At 41.2% G+C, this 22,356-nt stretch overlaps 1 protein-coding gene across 2 annotated transcripts in view; it reads left to right on the top strand.

Moving 5' to 3' along the window:
• Positions 1-22,356, top strand: part of AP3B1 (adaptor related protein complex 3 subunit beta 1) — a 588,663-nt gene that overhangs the window by 379,639 nt on the left and 186,668 nt on the right. For both annotated transcript variants that reach the window (XM_077462589.1, XM_077462588.1), the window contains exons 17-20: positions 1,326-1,456; positions 2,732-2,840; positions 6,280-6,385; positions 10,430-10,571. In XM_077462589.1, coding sequence (XP_077318715.1) covers positions 1,326-1,456; positions 2,732-2,840; positions 6,280-6,385; positions 10,430-10,571 — 488 coding nt within the window. The remainder of the gene's footprint in view (positions 1-1,325; positions 1,457-2,731; positions 2,841-6,279; positions 6,386-10,429; positions 10,572-22,356) is intronic.

Below are 22,356 nucleotides of genomic sequence, written 5' to 3'. Positions count from 1 at the left end.
GGTCTTACTTTATCTATGTTTTGTGCAAGGGGCTTTGGCAGCAATACAGTTATCCTTTAGTCCAGTTCTTGTCTAAGAATGTATTTAAACTTTTTGTTTAAACTTAAAATGCATTTTACGTAGCATGGGTAGCTGCCTGTAATCCCCTGCACAAACTAGGTGAGTAGGATCCAACCCTGTGGACCAATCAGGTTCCACTGCATTGCATGGTTCTGTTTTACACTAGAGAACTTGACAGGAGCAGAGGAGTACAGCCAAAGCTCATTTAGCTATACTTCTCTTGGGGAACATAGCAGTGCAGTTCATTCTGTACTCCTGTTACCCCCCCTCCCCCCTTTTTTGGTCATTGTGATGTCTGAGCTGGTCCAGGCAGGGGAAAGATCACAACCATATGGTCGAGAGCCACTCAGATGACTGGACCGGATCGCGGCTTGGCCTCTGGGCAAGTTGCTGAGAGCCTGAGCCAACCGCTTGCGGCCCCCTCCACAGTCCAGTGCTCCAGTGAGTGCTAGGACGTAGCAGAGAGCCAGTGACTGACAGCCACCACCTCTCTGATCACGAAGCACTGAGAACTGAACGATCAGAGGTCTTTAATAGCTCAGTTCTCGGTCTTAGAGCTGGCGAGGATGAATAGAATTAAAAAAACAAAACCCCTTTACTTCTTTTAATGGTATGGTTCTTCTCTTCAGTATCCAATTGGCATTACTTATTTGCTGTAGAGAAATTTGACGTTAGGCTAGGCAATCTATCAAGCATACCTGAATCATGTGACTGGCTGACCAGAGGTAAAACAGTTTACAAATATGTTTTTGGGGTTATTGGCCTAGAGTTCTACTTTAAACAAAGAACTGGATCAGGAAGCAACTTAAAAAAAAAAAAAAATACTGTTCTTAACAAATTGTCGTTCTTTTCACAAAGCTTGGGGCTCTGTGCCATTTTCCTGATCATGCAGATTCATCACAAATTTCTGTTCTAATGGTGTTTCTTGTAGCCAAAAAAAAAAATTAAAATTCTGAATGAGTTGGAGGCATGCCTTGTATATGGATTGTTTAACTGTGCGGTAATTCTTGATATCAACCGTACAGTCCTTTTTTATAAAATCTACATTTGATTGCAACACTTCGAAACATACCGAATGATTGGCTTTTATATTGACTGTTATTTGATTATTGTATTATATGGATTGAAGTAATCATCCTAACTTATGGAGAGGCTCTTCTTTATGTTTATTTTGTGAAATTTAACCTAATGCAACAGTCATACTTGTGGTAGGATTCCATCCTTCATTGTAATCAACCATTTGCTATTGACGTTTCATTCAATAGATCGAGACCGTTTTCAGCTGGGCACACTTTCTCACACTCTGAATGCTAAGGCTTCTGGTTACTTGCCGTTATCTGACTGGCCAGAAGAAGCACCTGATCCTTCTGTGCGAAATGTGGAAGTTTTTGAGCCGGTAAGCATCTTTTAAAAAGGATTTGTGGAAAATATTTACTGGAAGGTGATGATACTTATACTGAGATCAAATACAAGATTAATAATTTATAAGTAACAACTATGAGGACTGTTATCACAATATCCAAATTAGATAGTATGAGTAATAAAAATAACAGGTGGTGTTTTATAAAAAAAAATAAAAATTGCATAGGAGATGGGAGCTCCACTTTAAGGATAGACTTTATTTTCTCTTTACAAATACAAACTACAGAATTTGCACATGTTGCTTGGTACACTCTAATCACTCTCTCTCCCAACACCAGGGACAACAGTGTTTGAGTAGTTACTGATGGAGCATGGGCACTGGAAGTATTTGAACCTAAATCCATCTGATTAAGGGCAAGCACAACCCCTGGTTGGTAGTTCAAGAACACTGTGCCAACAGGATATCAAAACACCTAGTTTATTCTTTGAAATTTTGTACTCCTTTTAAACAGTCCATCAGCACTTTTCAGTGAATTTATTAATCATCTTTCTGGCTGATCTAAGTGCAGTCTAAATATGACTTTACCGCATCTCCCTTGCCCACTCTAGCAATAAAAAAAAGTGGTCTGCCAGCTTCTTGCCCTCTCCACCTTTTTGTAGAATATTTTCAGCGGATCTCACAACATAAATTGTTTTGAAGGTGAAAGTAATTTGTCAAATTAAAACACTTTAAGGCATCATCTGTATCTACTAAGAGAAGAATCAGTGTTTAAAGCTTCTCTGTCAGACTCCAAAAACCTCACCCTTGCTAGATCTGTTTTTTTTGTGTGTCTAAAAATGTAATGGTTTATTTTATTAAAATTTAGCATGATGATATTTTAAGGCCGTATTGAAATAGCTCTTTGAAACAGTTGACTAGTTGAACCTTATAAAAATGAAAGCATTGTTTTCTGAGGTAATCTCCTCATAGGCAAGTCTTGTGACCCAGCAATGTCCATAGCAAGAGACCTTATAGGATTTAAAAGCCTTTTTATAGGACTAATGGCTTATATCAGTAGAGACCAGCCACATAGGCCAGGAATGTTAGTGGCAAAGCATGTCAAGCTGGGATGTCACAAGTGGCAAACAATTTAGACCTATGATGTCACTAGAGGCATGTCGCCTGGCCCCCTGTTGTCACTAGAGGCAAGCCTTATCCCCCCCCCCCCCCATTGCCAAGGGAAAAGCTGTGTGTGTTTTAGTTTATCATTGTATCTTTGCCCTATATTTTAGTGCATATTCATTAAGAAACGTATTTTCCCTATTTTAGTCCAAACCATGGGAACCCTTGGAGGGAAAGATGAAAAAACAGAAAGCATCATTAGAAAAGTTCTATTCAGATCCCGAGGAAGAGGAGGAAGCATCTGCAGCGTCCAGTGGTAAATAATTGTGTTTCACAAAGTTCAGGTTCTAACGAAGCACCCATCTTAAATCCTATTAGTTTAAAAAAAAAACATTTTTCTTTTCTCCTAATAAACTGGGGATATCACAGAGACGACCTGTACTGAAATGCACCCACAGTCTTCCCAAAAAAAGAAATTCTCCTTGCTTATCCAGCTTTTCCTTACTATGCAAGGTCATGGCAGGCAACTTTGGTAGGTGAAATCCTAGAAGAGCAGGCTGCACAAGAGCATACAAGGTCTTTCTAGTTTCCATTTTGTGCTGGGACATGTAGTCATTCCTCAGTGTTTGCCTAGCACTGCATTGTGTGGGGCGGTCTATCGCACAGAAATTAGTACAGAATTTATTCTAAAAAGAGCAATATTTTTTTGTCTTAAAACACATTCTTGAGAGGTTTATTTTATTAATGCTGATATCTACAGTGGTGTGAAAAAGTGTTTGCCCCCTTCCTCATTTCCTGTTCCTTTGCATGTTTGTCACACTTAAGTGTTTCGGAACATCAAACCAATTTAAACAATAGTCAAGGACAACACAAGTAAACACAAAATGCAATTTGTAAATGAAGGTGTTTATTATTAAAGGTGAAAAAAAATCCAAACCATCATGGCCCTGTGTGAAAAAGTGATTGCCCCCTAAACCTAATAACTGGTTGGGCCACCCTTAGCAGCAACAACCAAGCGTTTGTGATAACGTGCAATGAGGCTTTTACAGCGTCCTGGAGGAATTTTGGCCCACTCATCTTTGCAGAATTGTACTAATTCAGTTACATTAGAGGGTTTTTGAGCATGAACGGCCTTTTTAAGGTCATACCACAACATCTCAATAGGATTCATGTCAGGACTTTGGCTAGGCCACTCCAAAGTCTTCATTTTGTTTTTCTTCAGCCATTCGGTGGTGGACTTGCTGGTGTGTTTAGGATCATTGTCCTGCTGCAGAACCCAAGTTCGTTTCAGCTTGAGTACACGAACAGATGGTCGGACATTCTCCTTCAGGATCTCTTGGTAGACAGCAGAATTCATAGTTCCTTTTATCACGGCAAGTCTTCCAGGTCCTGAAGCAGCAAAACAGCCCCAGACCATCACACTACCACCACCATATTTTACTGTTGGTATAATGTTCTTTTTATGAAATGCAGTGTTCCTTCTACGCCAGATATACTTGGACACACACCTTCCAAAGAGTTCCACTTTTGTCTCATCGGTCCACAGAATGTTGTCCCAAAAGTCTTGGGGATCATCAAGATGTGTTGTGGAGAAATTGAGACGAGCTTTGATGTTCTTTTTGCTCAGCAGTGGTTTTCTCCTTGGAACTCTGCCATGCAGGCCATTTTTGCCCAGTCTTTTCCTGATGGTGGAGGCATGAACGCTGACCTTAACTGAGGCAAGTGAGGCCTGCAGTTCCTTGGATGTTGTTGTGGGGTCTTTTGTGACCTCTTGGATGAGTCGTCGCTGCGCTCTTAGGGTAATTTTGGGCGGCCGGCCACTCCTGGGAAGGTTCACCACTGTTCCATGTCTTCGCCATTTGTGGATAATGGCTCTCACTGTGGTTCGCTGGATTCCCAAAGCTTTGGAAATGGCTTTATAACCCTTTCCAGACTGATAGATCTCAATTACTTTCTTTCTCAATTGTTCCTGAATTTCTTTGGGTCTCGGCAGGATGTGTAGCTTTTAAGGATCTTCTGGTGGACCTTACTGTGTCAAGCAGCTCCTATTTAAGTGATGCCTTGATTGTGAACAGGTGTGGCAATAATCAGGCCTGGGTGTGGCTAGAGAAATTGAACTCAGGTGTGGACAACCACAGTTATAGTATGTTTTAACAAGGGGGGCAATCACTTTTTCACACAGGGCCATGATGGTTTGGATTTTTTTTCACCTTTTAATAATAAACATCTTCATTTACAAATTGCATTTTGTGTTTACTTGTGTTGTCCTTGACTATTGTTTAAATTGGTTTGATGTTCCGAAACACTTAAGTGTGACAAACATGCAAAGGAACAGGAAATGAGGAAGGGGGCAAACACTTTTTCACACCACTGTATAAGACGTGGCAGACTAAAAACTTGGAAGTATATGCCCACTGCATGCATTTTTACTCACACAATTCAGATATTATCTGAACTGTGATTTTTTTTTTTTAATACATTTTTTTTCTGCTTTTTCTTTTTTTTTTTTTTAGGTAAATAGTAATGCTTTCTTTGTTAAATTAAACCCATAATTAAACTTTCAGTTTAAAGCAGCTAAAATTGATCCATATGCATAAAAATAGAAGAGGGACTAACACATGTCCCCCTTCTAGAGTTCTTCAGTGGGTGTTGGCGTCAGCCCTGCTGATTGCAGAGCTATATGGCTATGTGCCCAGAACCTCTGCAGAGAAACCAATAGGTATTGCTTTTTCCCATTCATCAAGACTGACTCACTGTAAAAATCATTTTCTGTGAGCATGTTAAGTGACACAACACCAGACCCCCTCTAGTCTGTAGGCTGCTGCCCATGTCTTGGAATATTTTCTCCTTTTTCTGCGTGGGTAATAAAGCACAGAGGAGGTTTTACCACCAGCAAGGGCTAGTCCCCAGGACAAGCTTTTGTTTTGTACCGATTATCCTAGTCCTGCAGGTGGAGGTAGAACTGAGTCATCAAGACTTTGCAGGGGCTCTATCCATCAATTAACTTTTTTTTTTTCCACACAATTTTAAATGGTCCCAAAAGTATGTTTTGCCTAGAAAGTAATATTCATTCTTGTTCAAAAATGTAGTGCAAAGACAATGTTATTTGCATGGCTTAGAAACTCATTGTTGCCAGTTTTGCTTTCAAGGCTGTAGAGTAGCTAAAGCTGCTTGGTTTGTTTTTATATTATGGCTCTGCCTGTTTGAATGGGCGTTCTTATTCAACACGTTTAGCACACATACTTACAGGCATGCCCTGAGCAGGTATCGGTGTGTAATTCAAACACCGTAACGCTTTATTTGTATTGTTCACAAGTCAGAGCACTGTGGTATACTGCACACCGGGTTTATCAATTTTCTCAAGATTTTTCTGATTATAGGCTGCCATAGATGGCTCCCTTTTCAACCCATTCCTGCCGCATCAGCTGTGGGTTTCCCTGTCGGTACCACCAGAGTTGACCACGTTGATGTTTTGACTTTTGTAGCAGAAGCCAGTTGGAGAACTGTCATCTGAACAGTGACTGCATCCAGCCAAATGTTTGGGTTATCTGATAGCCCTGGGTGTGGGTTATCAGCCAGCAGAGAACATTTCTCCTCCTACACGGTTTAGCATGGATGGAGGAATCTATATTTGCTTGATAGTAAGCTTTGTTTTATGACTTATCATGGTATAAGTTGTAGTCAGTCAGGTAAACTTTGACCAACCTGTGTTAGGTATGTTGGCTATATACTAAGTCATTCTGTCTTTGTGTTAGAAAATGAGTCTGACAGTGAGGACGAAAGTAGTGATCAAGAAAGCAGTTCTTCAAGCGAGGAAGAGGATGAATCTAAAGATGAGAAAAGCTCAAAAGAGGATAAAAGGTAATGGTTTAAATCAGTTTTGTGTCTAATTTTAACCCCCATGTCATGCAGGCAACTAGGTTTTGCCAGTATTCTTGTAAATGCAACAAGACACTGTATTTAGTGTGTAGTACTGCACCTGTCGGGAGAAAGCAGCCACCTGACCGCTGTCCTTGACACCTGGAATGTGTGTGTAAACCTGAAAACTGATTAGTCACCGTGGACAAAATTGATCCTTTTATAAAAAAAAAATAAAACAGTGTTTATTAACAGTCGAGATGTTTGTCCATGTATACATGACTTTAGAGGACAGTCAAAATTATATTTTAGTTATTGGTGGAGTCATGTGAGACTCAATTAAGAAGGATAGTCCGGCCATACTTCTTTGCTCCATTCCTACTCTAGTTTGATTTTCTCAGAAGTGTTAAGCTTTTTTTACCTATTTCATTACTTGTACTCACACAGTGCTCCTTTAGCAAGCATCACTGGAAAGCATGGGAAATCATTAGGGCTCGTTAACACCATATGCAAAGACCTGCATTGTTTTGCACTAGACACATAGAAAACAATTGAATGTGTGATGTGCAGTGTGGAGCTGAGCCGAATTATGCTGCGTGTCTGCACTTTTCTGCAGAGGTCCGCTCCTAAACTGAAGGAAATGGACAGAAGATCTCTGTGCTCCATGTGACATGCAGTGGAAAGAAGAGCAAAGTGGTGCCATCTGTCCTGGTGACCCGACAGCAGAGCCGCAGATTGGGGGGCAGGCAGGAGGAAGATAGCCAGCTTCTCCTCTCCCTCTGCTGGCTTTCAGCAGCTGCAGCTACACAGGAGATGCTTTCTTGTAATTGTTCCTCTCTTCTCCCGCTGTACCGATTGCCCCTTCCTATTCTTACCATCCAATGCTTCCAGTTGCCTGGAGCCCCTCCCCCAAGGAGGGCACAGATGAGGACAGAAAGGTGGGCAGAGATGGGGAGGACAGACAGAATGATAACACAGGATGTGATGTCAGTCTGCACGTGAAATCTGCACGATTTGTCCATCAGTTTTTATGCATGTATGGTGTGAAGGAGCCCTGAGGCTACTTTGTTGTGCTTAAAGCAAGCCTAATGGTCAGTAATTGCCAAGAATATGTTCCACTTTATTATAGGTCTATTTGTCTTTCCTAAGCACTGTCTCACGGTGGTCTCGGCAGACACGCTCACCCTTTGCACTGTAACCTGCCGCCAGCTCAGCTGATGAGTTTGCAGTTAAGCTCAGTTGTGGCTGACAGCCCTGATTGGGGTGCAATACGCACTCTGCTCCTCTTATTACAGATAGTAATTAAAGCAGCTCGCCTTGCCACTTCCATAACAAACACAGCATAATGCCCTAATTATGACTTTATTAATTTAAGTCAGGATTTAATGATTTTAAAAGTGATTTATATTGTTTCTCCCACTCAGAACAAATGAAATCTCTAGGTTAAATTATTATAGGCTTTTCATCACTGCAAACACGAGCTACTACTTACCGTTAAACTCTTCTCATTAGCTTCATGTGTTATAATGTTAGTCAGCATGTGAACACTGTGTTGTGTATGAGCTGAAAGGAAATATGTGAAAACATATGTAAAGTTTTGATATAAAGCGATGTTTGAGAAGGCTTTTTACTAAAGTATTTATATCTTAAAGCGGGATTCCACCCTAAAGTGGAACCTCCGCTGATCGGATCCCTCCCCCCCCCTCCGGTGTCACAATTGACACCTTTCAGGGGGGAGGGGGGTGGAGATACCTGTCAAAGACAGGTATTTACACCCACTTCCGGGCATAGACTCCCGTGGGAGTCTACGCCATTTCCTGCCCTGCCGCGCTGTCTGCTGGGACACACACGGGTCCCAGTGACAGCGCGGAGATTTCCTATTATGCGGCTCGCGCATGCGCAGTAGGGAACCGGGAAGTGAAGCCGATTTGCTTCACTTCCTGATTCCCTCACCTAGAATGGTGACTGCAGCAGCCGAGAGCCGAGCGATCGATCGGCCTCGGCTGCCGGCATCGCTGGAACCCGGGACAGGTGAGTGTCCATTTATTAAAAGTCAGCAGCTGTAGTATTTATAGCTGCTGGCTTTTAATATTTTTTTTTTTTTGGTGGAATCCCTCTTTAACAATGTAATTAGTGTAATAATTAGTGTGTGTTTTTTTTAAACTTTGTATGTTCCAAGATTTTGTTCACATAAGCATAAACCTGTGTGAGGGCCATGTTTGCCTGCACGGGGATGCACTTATATTCCATGTGTCTCCATGCAGGCTGTCCTATTCATTTCCATTGAGACGCAGCAGCTGCATGAGCTCAGTCACTGCTCCCAATTTGAAATGTGTGTGGGTGCGGCTCCCCAAACAAGGACAGTCTGATTTCAGGACCCCCAAGTATACCAATGTCAGATTGGTAGCCACAGCTGTGTCCATGTAACCATGATGTTCCATTTGACATGAATAGGACTACCTGCACAGGGATGCACAGAACACCTGTGCATGCAAACATGGCCCTCTCTCATTGGTGTATGCTTAAGTATACACCAATGAATTAAGCCAAAGGAGTGTAGGCTAAAAATGCAACTTTTATATAAAAGTAAAATTCTTCATATCACTTAGATGAAGTGCAATAAAGTAAGAGACAGCTGTTGCAGTCCTGCTGTATTAGAAGGAATGCATGATCCATGTGCTCAACTTAAAAGTGAAGTAGGATCAGCACCTCCTCAGTATAAAAAATATTTCACTTTATTATTTCCCATGATGAAAGCAGCTCGAAAGTGTCCTTCCAATAAAGAAAAGTAATAACTTTTTTTTTTTGATCCGTACAGATTTTGCACACACCCTATAGACATACTTGGTAATTTTATATATATATATATATATATATATATATATATATATATATATATATATATATATATATATATATATATATACATACACACACATATATATATATATATATATATATATATATATGTGTGTGTTTACCTCCTATTTGTTTCATGCTGCTATTAAATCTCATCCTGATACAGAGGATGTTTTTATAGTGACTTTTATATATTTGAACATCGGAGTATGTGTCTTTCGTATACCATCATTTTAGTTTGTAAGCGTGGTCATTTTTTTTTTTTTTTAGTTATCCCCCCCCTTAGACGTGGGTTCTAATTGTTGGCTTCAATTTCCAAAACTGAATTGTTGTGGCTAGAGAAAGCTTGGAAATCTGCACATTTTATTAAGATTGGATGCTAAAAATGACTAAATACTTCCAAACTGCAGAAAGCTCAGTGTCTGCTTTTTTAAATACAGCTAAACCAGTGAGAATTATGGATTACAGACCTTTATTAACTCCTTCAGCTCTCACATATCTGCACTGCATATTGATTTGGCAATCCTTTTTTAATTTCCTAAAGCGGAACTTCACCCAAAAGGGAAGTTCTGCTTGTTCACCTCCTCCCCCCTCCTTTTTAACATTTGCCACTTTTGCACTCCCTTCGCCTGCAGCCTTCTGGGACACAGCATAGGTCCCATAAGACTGCAGGACCATTCACACAGCTCAGTGCGACTGTGCAGCTGGGAGGCACTAGGGACCTGTAGCCCATTGAAGAATGGACCTCTGCAAGGACAGGTAATTGTCGTTCATCAAGTCAGCAGCTGCAGTATTTGTAGCCGCTGACTTTTAATTTCTTGTGGTAGACTAAATCTTTAAGAGAACACAGTAATACATATGTACGTTTTTTTTTTTAGCACAATTGTGTTGTCTTGCAAAGTAATATTTTTTGTTAAATTTTTTGCAATCCATAGACAAAAATGTAACAAAGCTTAAAAAAAAAAAAAACACTTTTACTAGTTTAATCTGTTTTTGAAAATTGTTTTACTTTTAATAAAAAGTATTTTTAGATAAAAAGTATATTATTGTATGTGTCATAGAAGTACATGGTACAGCAGGCACATATCAGGAATTTTAAATGGTGGGTTTACATACTCCTTAACAATAAATAAAAGCAACTTGAAAAGATCAAACAATATTTAAATAGATGAATGTCTGCATTTATAGTGAGTCTGAGGATGAAGAGAATGAAGTCACTGCAGAAAGTGAAGGTTCCAGTTCTTCAAGTGAAAGTTCAAACTCTGATTCAGGGTCAGAAGTTGATAGCGACTCTGAGGTACAGACCCCAAAAAAGATCACCAACAGCAAGGTAAGTTACATGGCCCATCGTGATGATCTCATTATTTGGTAACTGGGGTAGAGCATATTTATACAAATTGAAGTAAAATACACCATCTCACAAAAGTGAGTACACCCCTCACATTTTTCTAAATATTTTATTATATCTTTTGCTGTGACAATACTGAAGAAATGACACTTTGCTACAGTGTAAAGTAGTGTGTGTACAGCTTGTATAACAGTGTACATTTTCTGTCCTCTCCAAATAACTCAACACACAGCCATTAATGCCTAAACCGCTGGCAACAAAAGTGAGTACACTCCTAAGTAAAAATGTCCAAATTGGGCCCAAAGTGTCAATATTTTGTGTGGCCACCATTATTTTCCAGCACTGACTTAACCCTCTTGGGTATGGAGTTCACCAGAGCTTCACAGGTTGCCACTGGAGTCCTCTTCTACTCTTTCATGACGACATCACGGATCTGGTGGATGTTAGAGACCCTGCGCTCCTCAACCTTCTGTTTGAGGGTGCCCCACAGATGCGCAATAGGGTTTAGGTCTGGAGAGATGCTTGGCCAGTCCTATCACCTATCATCCCTCAGCTTCTTTAGCAAGGCAGTGGTCATCTTGGAGGTGTGTTTGGGGTCATTATCATGTTGGAATACTGCCCTGTGGCCCAGTCTCTGAAGGGAGTGATCATGCTCTGCTTCAATATGTCAGTTAGGGATGAGCTGAACACCCCCCTGTTTGGTTCACATCCAGAACATGCAAACAGGCAAAAGATTTGTGCGAACACCATTAAAGTCTATAGGACACAAACATGAATATTCAAAAGTGCTCATTTTAATGGCTTATATGCATGGTATTGACATAAAAAGTGTTTGCAGACCTGGGTCCTTCCCCAGGGGACATGTATCAATGCTAATTTTTTTTTTAAAAAATTGCCTTTTTTTGGGGAGCAGTGATTTTAATAATGCTTAAAGTGAAACAAAAGTGTAATATTCCTTTAAATTTCATACCTGGGGGCTATCTATAGTATGCCTGTAAAGGGGCGCATATTTCCCGTGTTTAAAACAGTCTGACAGCAAAATTACATTTCTAAAGGAAAAAGTCATTTAAAACTACTTGCGGCTATAATGAATTGTCGGTCCGACAATACACATAACAGTTCATTTATAAAAACGACATGGAATTTCCCCACAGGAAAAATAAATGTGTGGGGTTCCCCCTAAATTCCATACCAGGCCCTTCAGGTCTGGTATGGATATTAAGGGGAACCCCACGCCAATTAAAAAAAAAAAAATGGCGTGGGGGGTCCCCCAAAAATCCATACCAACCCCTTATCCAAGCACGCAACCTGGCACCTGGAGGTTGCTTTGGGGTAGCAGTCCCCCCAAAGCACCTTGTCCTCATGTTGATGGGGAGAAGGGCCTCAACCCTTGCCCGGTGGTTGTGGGGGTCTTATCGGAATCTGGAAGCCCCCTTTAACATGGAGAACCCCAGATCCCACCCCCCCTGTGTGAATTGGTAATGGGTACAAATGTACCCCTGCCATTTCACAGAAGTGTCAAAAGGGGTTAAAAAACACAAGAAACGGTTTTTGACAAGTCCTTTATTAAGTCTTTCCACTACTAGTTGGGGGTTCCCTGCAGCATTGATAGTATATAGGGACGGAAAGACGGTTAGATTGAAATTTCCGGAAGAAGTACAGGACTTTTGTACAGAGTTACAGATTCCAACCATTAGTATACCTAAGCGAACGGAAAGAGAAGAAAGATTAATTGAAGAGGGAATAGGGCAGAGAGCTTAATGTAGAGGGGATGGGGGGGAGGGGGGGGCTGGTGTAATTTATTACAAAAGAAACGAGATGGGAGAGGTAAAGTAAATAAAAGTTAATGTGGGTATGGGTGGAATCGGGAAGAGCCTCCCTGGACTATCTGCTCCCTCCTCTCCCCCCCCCCCCCCCTATGACTACCAGGCCTTCATGGCCGGGGGGGAGTGGAGGGACACGGAAAGCCGGGCTTGGAGCTTCACCCCAAGGGGTGAGGTACATATTCCAGGATGGGGATATATTCTGGATATAGGTACAATGACCAAAGAGGGGTCTGGGAAGGTTGGGAGGAGGTTGGGAGGGGGGTTGGGAGAGGTGGGGAAAACCTCGTTAAGTGAGAAAAGAGAAAAAACCAGCCTGACTAAAATCTATGTCTATAGTTAATTGTTTGTCATATAACGTTAGGGGGCTAAATGAATCAGCAAAGCGGTTTAAAATTTTGAAAGAAATAGAACAATATGAAGCGGGTATAGTGTTCTTACAGGAAACCCATCTATCATACGAAAGCAAAATTAGAATATATTCCCCTAGGTTCCCGGTGTGGTTTTATGGAGATTCTTACTCAAGGAACTCAAAAGGGGTAGCTATCGGTATAGGACGGGAGGTATACTATAAAATAGAAGAAAGATTAGTCGACCCGGAGGGTAGATTCCTCTTTCTGAAGGGGAAACTATGGGGAGTAGACTATACCCTCGCTAACATATACTGCCCAAATAGAAGTCCAACGGTTTTTCTGAAAGGAATATTGGAGAAATTATGGGATTTTAAAAGAGGAAGAGTAATTATAGCTGGAGATATGAACTTCTGTATGAATCCACAAATGGATAGTTCGTCCCGTGTGCAGGTGATTGGGAAAGAGCAGAGGAGAATAATAAAACACAGGCTATATCAGTATCAGCTTATGGATGCGTGGAGAACTATGCACCCAAGGATACGAGACTACTCGTTCTATTCCCCTGTACACGGGACGTACACAAGGATCGACTACTGGTTAGTGGAACACAGGGTTCTGGACGAGGTGATATCCACAGATATAGGAATTAGAACATTGTCTGATCATTCTCCAATATGCCTGAAGATCAAAATCCCAGGATTTCAGAAATCTCCTTTTTCCTGGAAATTGAATAGGGAACTGCTGGACGAGAAGGGAGAGGAAATAATTAGAAAAGAATTGGAGTTTTTTTTTACCACTAATTTAAATGAAGAGAATATGGAAAATATTATTTGGGAGACACATAAAGCTTATATAAGAGGGATATATATTTCACTAGGTACAAATAGGAAGAGAGAAGGTATTAAAAAGAGTAGGGAGTTGAGGGAGGAAATCCACGGATTAGAGCAAGAACATAAAAAGGCAAATGGCAGGGAAAGTGGACAGGTAGTGGACCTATTACATAAACTGGCTATGAAAAGAGGAACTCGGGGAATTAATGGAACAGGAAATAAGGACGACATATAATAGGATTACTAAAGAGAGATATTATAGCGGCATTAAAAATAGCAAGATCTTAGCAAAGATATTGAGGAAAAAAAGATCGAAGAATTATATAGAGAAAATACTAAATAAAGAGGGAGAGCCGGTCTATAAAACTAAGGAAATAGCAGAAGTTTTTAGAGAATATTATGAGCAGTTATATTCCGTGAGAAAAAAAGAGACAGGAAAACAAGAGATGAAGAGAAGGGGAAAAATTAAAGACTATATATTTCAAGCAAATATCCCTAAAATACCGGGGGAATTGGCGCAGGAACTGGAGAATCCAATCTCAGTCCAAGAAGTAATACAGGCAATAAAAGAGACCAAAGGAGGAAAGAGCCCAGGGCCTGATGGCTATATAATAGAATATCTAAAAAAGTTTGGAGACATACTAGCCCCAATTTTATGTGCATATTATAATGGACTAGGTACAAAATATGGACTGAGCGAGGAGGCCTCCACTGCGACAATCTCCACGATATTGAAAGAGGGAAAATAGAATACAATATGCTCAAACTATAGACCGATCTCACTACTCAATACGGACGTTAAATTGTTCGCAAAAATATTGGCCGCTAGAATAAAGAAGTTAATGCCTAGCTTAGCCCACGCAGATCAGGTGGGATTCATTGAGGGGCGAGAAGGAAAAGATAATGGAGTAAGGTCAATATTACTGCTTCAGAGGATGAAGGAGAGTAGAATCCCCAGTCTACTCCTATCAATAGATGCTGAGAAAGCTTTTGATCGAGTAGACTGGGGATTCATGATGGGCACCCTAAGGGGAATGGGGTTTGGACCCAAAATTTTGAAGTGGATAAAGGCACTATATAACAGCCCCAAGGCAGTGGTAAGAGTTAATGGGGTACGATCAACAGCCTTCAGAATGAACAATGGGACTAGACAGGGGTGTCCGCTGTCCCCCCTATTCGTTCTGGCATTGGAGCCACTCCTGGAGACGATAAGGAGAAACCCAGATATAAAGGGGGTTGAGATAGAGGGGGGAAATACATAAGACAGCCGCATTCGCGGATGATCTTCTGTTTTATGTATCTAGCCCACGAATCTCCATGCCAAACTTGTTAAAGGCTTTACAGGAATACGGGGAATTATCTAACTTTAAAATTAACCCAAGCAAGTCAGAAATCTTAACGTAAATATAAATTCGAGAGAAGAACTTGACATTAAGAGAGAATTCCCATTTCTATGGCAAAAAGAAATTAAATATTTAGGGATTAAACTGACTGCATCAATAGAAAAAATATACCAAATAAACTATATCCCCCTTCTAGAAGAATTGAGAGAAGAAATAAGGAGAATGAGAACAAAGCCCCTGTCATGGTTAGGAAGAATTAATGCCTTAAAAATGATTATTCAACCTAAAATCCTTTATAAATTTCAGCTATTACCAATATATATCCCCCCCCCCCCTATATTTTAAAATGATAAATTCTTTAATTTCTAAATTTATCTGGAACAACAAGAAACCTAGAATCCCACTGAAGACTTTGCAAAAGGGAAAAGATGAGGGGGGTTTGAATGTCCCAGACTTTAGAAAATATTACGAAGCAGCAGTGTTAACACGGGTGGTGGAATGGGCAAAATTAGAAAGTAAAAAAAGATGGGGAAAAATGGAACACAGTTTATCAGGCACAAATCTAGGTAGAGAAATCTGGACTCCTTTAAAATATAGATCACTAGGGAAGACAACACCTTTGGTCACAAAAAATGTGTTTAGAGTATGGGAGGGAATACACAAACATAACAAGTGGAAATATAATTCCCCTTTAATTTACTTAAAAGATAATGATTTTTTTGCACCTGGTAAAAATACAATAGGAGGGAAATGGATAAAACAAGATAATATGCAATTACGACACATAATTAAAGAGGGGAAATTGAAAACACTAGCAATATTACAGAAAGAAAATGATTGGATGGAGTTGAATGAGTGGCGATACCTGCAGTTTAGACATTTCGTCTCAAGACTACCACAACCGCTTAGAGATGCAGAAAATTTGACTGCCTTGGAGCGGATATGCGAGGGGAAATCCCCAAGGGCAGGCATTGCCCAGTTTTATAAGGTCTTGAGACGGGAATGTGAAGCGGAGGTACCAACCTTCATTAAAAAATGGGAAGAAGAGATAGGAGCACGGGGTGAAAACCAAAATATAGAAAAAATATTGAAGATGGTGCACAGATCCACAGAAAATAGTAAGACGATAGAAACAAATTATAAAATTTTAGTAAGATGGTATAGGACCCCAGATATAATGGCAAAGTACCAGGAGGGACAATCTGGGAAATGTTGGAGGAATTGTGGACAAACGGGAAGTTTGGCCCATATATGGTGGGACTGTCCCAAGATTAAAGAGTATTGGAGAGAAATAATAAGATTTATAGAAGTAATAGCTAAAATACAGTTACCTGAGAACCCATGGGTATGCCTATTCCATGCAGTAGATACTCCAATTAAGGAGTATAGGAATTCCCTTACAAGCTCATTAATAAACGTGGCAAAAAGTCTGATTCCGAAAAAATGGAAAGAAATAGAAGCACCCAAAGTAAAGGAATGGTTAGGAAAAGTTGAGGAAATGTACAGCATTGAAGGGCTGGGAATGGAGGAAGAGAGGGAAAGAAAGAGATTCCATGTGAAATGGAAATACTGGAAAATCTTTAGACAATCTATGATCTTTAACGAGGTAATGGGTCGGTAGGGGTGGGGAGAGGGGTGGGAGGGAGATATTTTAGAAGAACTCGAGAAGTAAAGAAAGCAAACCAGGATAATGTGAAAAATTGAAAGACATGAATGTATATTGGTCCTATGTTTTTTTTTTTTTTTTAATACTTGATTATGTTTTGTACGCAACTTAAATGAAAAATTTAAAGAATAAAAAAAACACAAGAGACGGTTTTTGACAAGTCCTTTATTAAGTCTTTCCACTACTACTTCCATCTTTTTTCTTCTGGTCTTCCTTCTCCTTCTTCATCATCCTCTTTCTCCACTCTTGTCGTCCCGCATCTTGCTCCGGTTCTTCTCCGCTCCATCCTCACGATCCGCCTCAGTGGGAGTCTTCAGCCGGGTGGCACTTCTGTTCTTCTGACACTTGTTATATAACAGAGGGTGGGGCCACCTGGTGATCCCACCCCCCTCTGACGCACAGGGACTTCCCTATGGCTTTCCCTGTACCCCGCCCCCTCTGACAATACGGGGAAAGCCATATTGAAGTCTCCGTGCGTCAGAGGGGGCTGGGTCACCAGGTGGCCTCGCCCTCTGTTATGAGAAAGACAGAAGCGGCACACAACGAAAGACTCCCACTGAGGTGGATCTTGCGGACGGAGCGGAGAAGAAGCCAGAGCAAGATGCGGGACGAGAAGAGCGGAAGATGGAGAAGAACAACACCGAAGGAAGACAAGAAGATGGAAGAAGAAATGAATAAAGGACTTGTCAAAAACCGTCTCTTGTGTTATTTTTAACCCTTTTGACACTTTTTTTGTGAAATGGGGTACATTTGTACCCAATTACAAATTCACAAGGGGGGCTGGGATCTGGGGGTCCCCTTGTTAAAGGGGGCTTACAGATTCCGATAAGCCCCATTCCTGCAGACCCCACAACTACTGAGCAAGGGTTGTGGGGATGAGGCCCTTCTCCCCATCAACATGGGGACAAGGTGCTTTGGAGGGGGGCCGCTATCCCAAAGCACCCTCCCAATGTTGAGGGCATATGGCCTTGTACAGTTCGGGGGGGTGCGCTCCCTAGTCCCCCCCCTTTTCATGCGGCCTACCAGGTTGCATACTCGGATAAGGGTCTGGTGTGGATTTTTGAGGGGACCCTACGCCATTTTTTTTTTTAAAAATGGCGCGAGGTTCCCCTTAAAAACCATACCAGACCTGTAGGGCCTGGTATGGAATTTAGGGGGATCCCCACGCATTTTTATTTTTGGTTTGGGGTTCCCCTGTGGGGAAATTCCATGCCGTTTTTATCAATGAACTGTTATGTGTATTGTCGGACCGACAATTCATTATAGCCACGAGTAGTTTTAAATTACTTTTTTTCTTTTTAGAAATGTTGTTTTGCTGTCACTGTTCTAAACATGGGAAACATGCACCCCTTTACAGACATACTAAAGACACCCCCAGGTACGAAATTTAAAGGAATATTATACGTTTATTGTTTCACTTTAAGCATTATTAAAATCACTGCTCCCGAAAAAAAAAACTGCCATTTTTAAAACTTTTTTTTGCATTGATGTCCCCTGGGGCAGGACCCAGGTCCCCAAACACTTTTTATGACAATACCATGCATATAAGCCTTTAAAATTAGCACTTTAGATTTCTCCAATAGACTTAAAGGGTGTTCCACGGCTTTCGAATTTGCCACGTACACCCAAAATTGTTCAGTGAACTGGCGAACATAAAGCCCATCCCTAGTCACAGTACATGCTGGCATTAATGGTTCCCTCAAGAACTGTAGCTTCTGAGTCCTGGCAGCACTCATGAAGCACCAGACCATGACAATCCACTATGTTTGACTTTAGGCAAGACACACTTGTCTTTGTAATATTCACCTGGTTGCCGTCACACACTTGACACCATCTGAACCAAATATGTTTATATTGGTCTCATCAGACCACAGGATGTAGTTCCAGTAATCCATGTCCTTAGTCGGCTAGACTTCAGCAAACTGCTTGCTTTCTTGTGCATCATCTTCAGAAGAGGCTTCCTTCTAGGACAACCGCTATGCAGACCAATTTTAGGCAGCGTGCAGTGTATGGTCAGAGCACTGACAGGCTGATCTCCCACCCCTTCAACCTCTGCAGCAATGCTGGCAGCACTCAACACTACATTTTTTTTTCTCAAAGACAACATCTGGATATGACGCTGAGCATGTACACTCAACTTTTTTGGTAGACCATGTCAAGGCCTGTTTTGAGTGGAACCTGTGCTTTTAAACCTCTGTATGGTCTTGGTCACTGTGCTGCAGTTCAGGGTCTTGGCAATCCTCTTATAGTCTAGGTCAGGGATATGCAATTAGTGGACCTCCAGCTGTTGCGAAACTGCAAGTCCCATCATGCCTCTGCCTCTGGGTGTCATGCTTGTGGCTGTCAGTCTTGCTATGCTTCATGGGATTTGTAGTTGTGCAACAGCTGGAGGTCTGCCAATTCCATATCCCTGGTCTAGGTCATCTTTATATAGAGCAACAATTCTTTTTTTTTTTTTTTGGCAGATCCTCAGATTCTTTGCCATCAGGTGCCTCAACCTTGTCTTGCTGTATCAGATGGATGGTCTGTATACACCCTGTCCCTGGTTGAATGAGGAGGTTCTACTTTAACCAAACAAATTCCCAATGAACAGCAAACATTGGAAAGGAAGGCCGCTCCCGATCATGTCCTTTCTGATGTTTGCCGTTCATTGTGAATTTTTTCGGTTAAAGTGGAACCTCCTCATTCAACCAGGGACGGGTTAAAGAGGAAGTAAACCCTGATGGGTTTACTTCCTCTTTCATTCCCTGCAAAAGCAAAGCATAATGGACTACTATGCATCGCATAGTAGCCCATTATGTGTCACTTACCTGACACAGGAGCCAGCGATGTCACCGCTGTCCCCTGTAGTCCGGCGCATCCATCTTTTCGGTGGGGCCTCGCAGCTTCGCCACTGTCATTCGGCGGAGCCGCGAGGACGTCACTCCCGCGCATGCGCGCGGGAGCCGACACGCGCGGCAGTGCCATTGTTGGAAATGCCGCGCTCAGTGCGCCTGCGCGCCGATGACAGCGGTGCCTGTCTTCGGGCAAATATCTCCTAAACTGTATAGGTTTAGGAGATATTTCTTGGACCTACAGGTAAGCCTTAATCTAGGCTTACCTGTAGGTCAAAGTGGTTTGTAAGGGTTTACAACCACTTTAAATACAGACCATCCATCCGATACAGCAAGACAAGGTTGAGGCCTTAACTCGCATATGCTTGGTTGACTCATTACAAACCAATATACGAGTCCACAATTTCTGGTAAGTGTCCATTCTACTCTCAAATGGTGGATTGCACAAACCAGTGGGCAGTGGTTTTTCTACTGTACCTTCACATGTGCATCTTCATCTTCACCTAAGGATTTGGACTTTTTTTAATAAATTTTTTGATTTATGAACATTTATTTTGGAATTTTTGAACTTTAATCATTCATTGCTTATTTTGTTTATTGATCAGAGCATGGTATTCACTATGCATTTACTGTTGCATTTGTGTTTTGTCATTTGTGTGCATATTAACAGTTTTCAATGTCACAATATTTTCACTAATATTTGTTTATTGCACTGTGTCTTTTTTCAAACTACAAGCTCTGCATTATTATTTTTTGTTTACATGATTTGTCAGTGCGTGACAGGTGCTTTAAATTATCTCAGAGCGCAGTTTTCAATTTTCCATATTCACTATGCACTGCTGTGTGTCAGAATTCAGAGTCTTCCTTATGCATTACAGTGGTGCTGATACTTCCTCTCAATTTCTGGAGGCACAACCAGTGTAGGTATCGCTGCTTGCAGCCAGCAATGTACTGTGGGTTATGTAGTCCATATACATTAAAAGTAAACAGCAGAGAAAATTCTGCAAAGCATACTGGGAATCCAGAAGGTTCTTAAGAGGTGGCCATCAGACAGGCAGTACTCAAAACAAGTGGATATTTTCAAGTAATCTTCTACTAGATTGTCAAAAATAATGGTTTGTGTTGCCATTACAATGCCAATGTTCTTAAATGAAGATATGCTGCAAATTTCTCTTAAAGACATGTAATCTTTCCTGTAAAATATAACTTCACTTGTTTAATCATATAGCTGCATTTCCTGCAAAACTTTACAGAGTTTAAAGAACCATTCACATCATTCACTGCTCCAGTGAAGTTTACAGTCCAGTGTCTGGGTGTGCAGATTTTTCTGTGGTAATCTAACCAAAGGCAGTGAGCCATTGTGCTGTTTCTAGACCAGTGAAGTCATTACTGTTACAAGAACTGCTGTCTCCTTGTTTTGAAGCTATCTTTGTGATCATGCACGGGAGAATAGAATATTTTTTTTTTTTTTTTTTACCAAATCAAGCATCTTTTCAGAACATATTTGGCCTTTGCAAAGCAGATGTTTAAGCTTTTTTTTTTTTATGGAATTAATGATAGAGTAGTTTTATAAGAGGTTGAAGGCTAATTTCACACCTGTGCAGTGTGTTAACATGCTCTGTAAACTGACCCTTTTTTTTGGAAGGCAAAGCATGATGGTATGTACCATTTGTTCAGACAATCCACGAGCCCTAACCCATGCTGTGTGGTAATGTGCATGTTTTTACAAATCAGATATATAAACCTGGCTAAAGAACTATGGCATATGAACTGTCTGACAAAATACTTTATCAATGAGTCTAGACAATTGCAAAACATCAGCTTGTGATGCGCTCTGTTTTATGTAAATGTAGGCCAAGACTATTATTATACCAAGGTGGGCTGATGAAGATACTTAAGCCTGGTACACACTACAGTTTTTTTTTCAGTTGCACAAAAAAAACCTGCCTGCTCCAGTCGGAGACACAGTACTAATGATCCGACAGCGCAGCGTTTTCCCCCGCTGAGAAGTTGTGTTTTGGCTCCCCCCATCCCCATGCCAGAACACTCCAACCAGCGCTGTTTGCCTTTTGGCTAAAAGCTCTGCTCTGGGGTAGGCTGGCTGCTGGTTTTCCAGCATGCACGACCAACATACGCACAAGCCGAATGTCGGCCGGTTTTCTTTGAAACGGTTATTTCCGTAGACAGGCGTCTGCATTAGAAAATCTGTTTTATTTTCAGTCAAAAACAACTTTTTCTCATCCACTGAGGGACAAGGGAGGTCTTTAAGGATACACTTTCACAAAAGGAGGATTGAACACTGGCAAAAATAAACAACACAACTATGGACCAGCCCAAGATAACTCTTATTATTATCATACCCTCTTTTTTTTTTGGGGGGGGGGGGGTTGTGCTAGTGGCCTAAGATGATCAACATTAAGCTTTACTGTGTAAAAGATTAAGCAATTTTTGGCAGCATTTTTTTATATAATTTTATTTTCTTTCCTCTTAAATCCAAACTCTTCTCTTCATTCTTGCTGGAGTTTTATTGTTTAATTTGCAGCTATCTGGAGCAGTCATCCTCAGCTTCGCAGTGAACTGGACAATGCAGGGATAGCCTAAAAGGTACCTTCAGGCACTAGGTTCTCTGTGGAGTGCTTTCCAGACTCCATTATGGTAAAAATTTTACAGATCCAGAGCTGTTGACATTTTGTCTGCACTTGCCCTGTCCCTGAAGACCCTCTTAGTAAGTAGGCCGGTCAGCCTGAGCTTTGGGAGCTACCTTATTTAGGTTTCTGCACACCATTTCTGGTTTTACTGCAAAGGGGGGTCCTCTGGGTGGAGTGTCCCACTCAGAAGACCCCTTGCTCTCTTTCCTGCCACTGTTTAAGCCTCTTCCTGCTGCATCTTCTGCTTGCAAGAGCCACATAGTACTTTTT

The sequence above is a fragment of the Lithobates pipiens genome, unplaced genomic scaffold (genome assembly GCF_037356315.1).
Source record: "Lithobates pipiens isolate NorthernLeopardFrog02 unplaced genomic scaffold, aLitPip1_a1.2 Scaffold_3, whole genome shotgun sequence".
Taxonomy (NCBI): Eukaryota; Metazoa; Chordata; class Amphibia; order Anura; family Ranidae; genus Lithobates; species Lithobates pipiens.
This window is presented reverse-complemented; position numbering and strand designations above follow the sequence as displayed.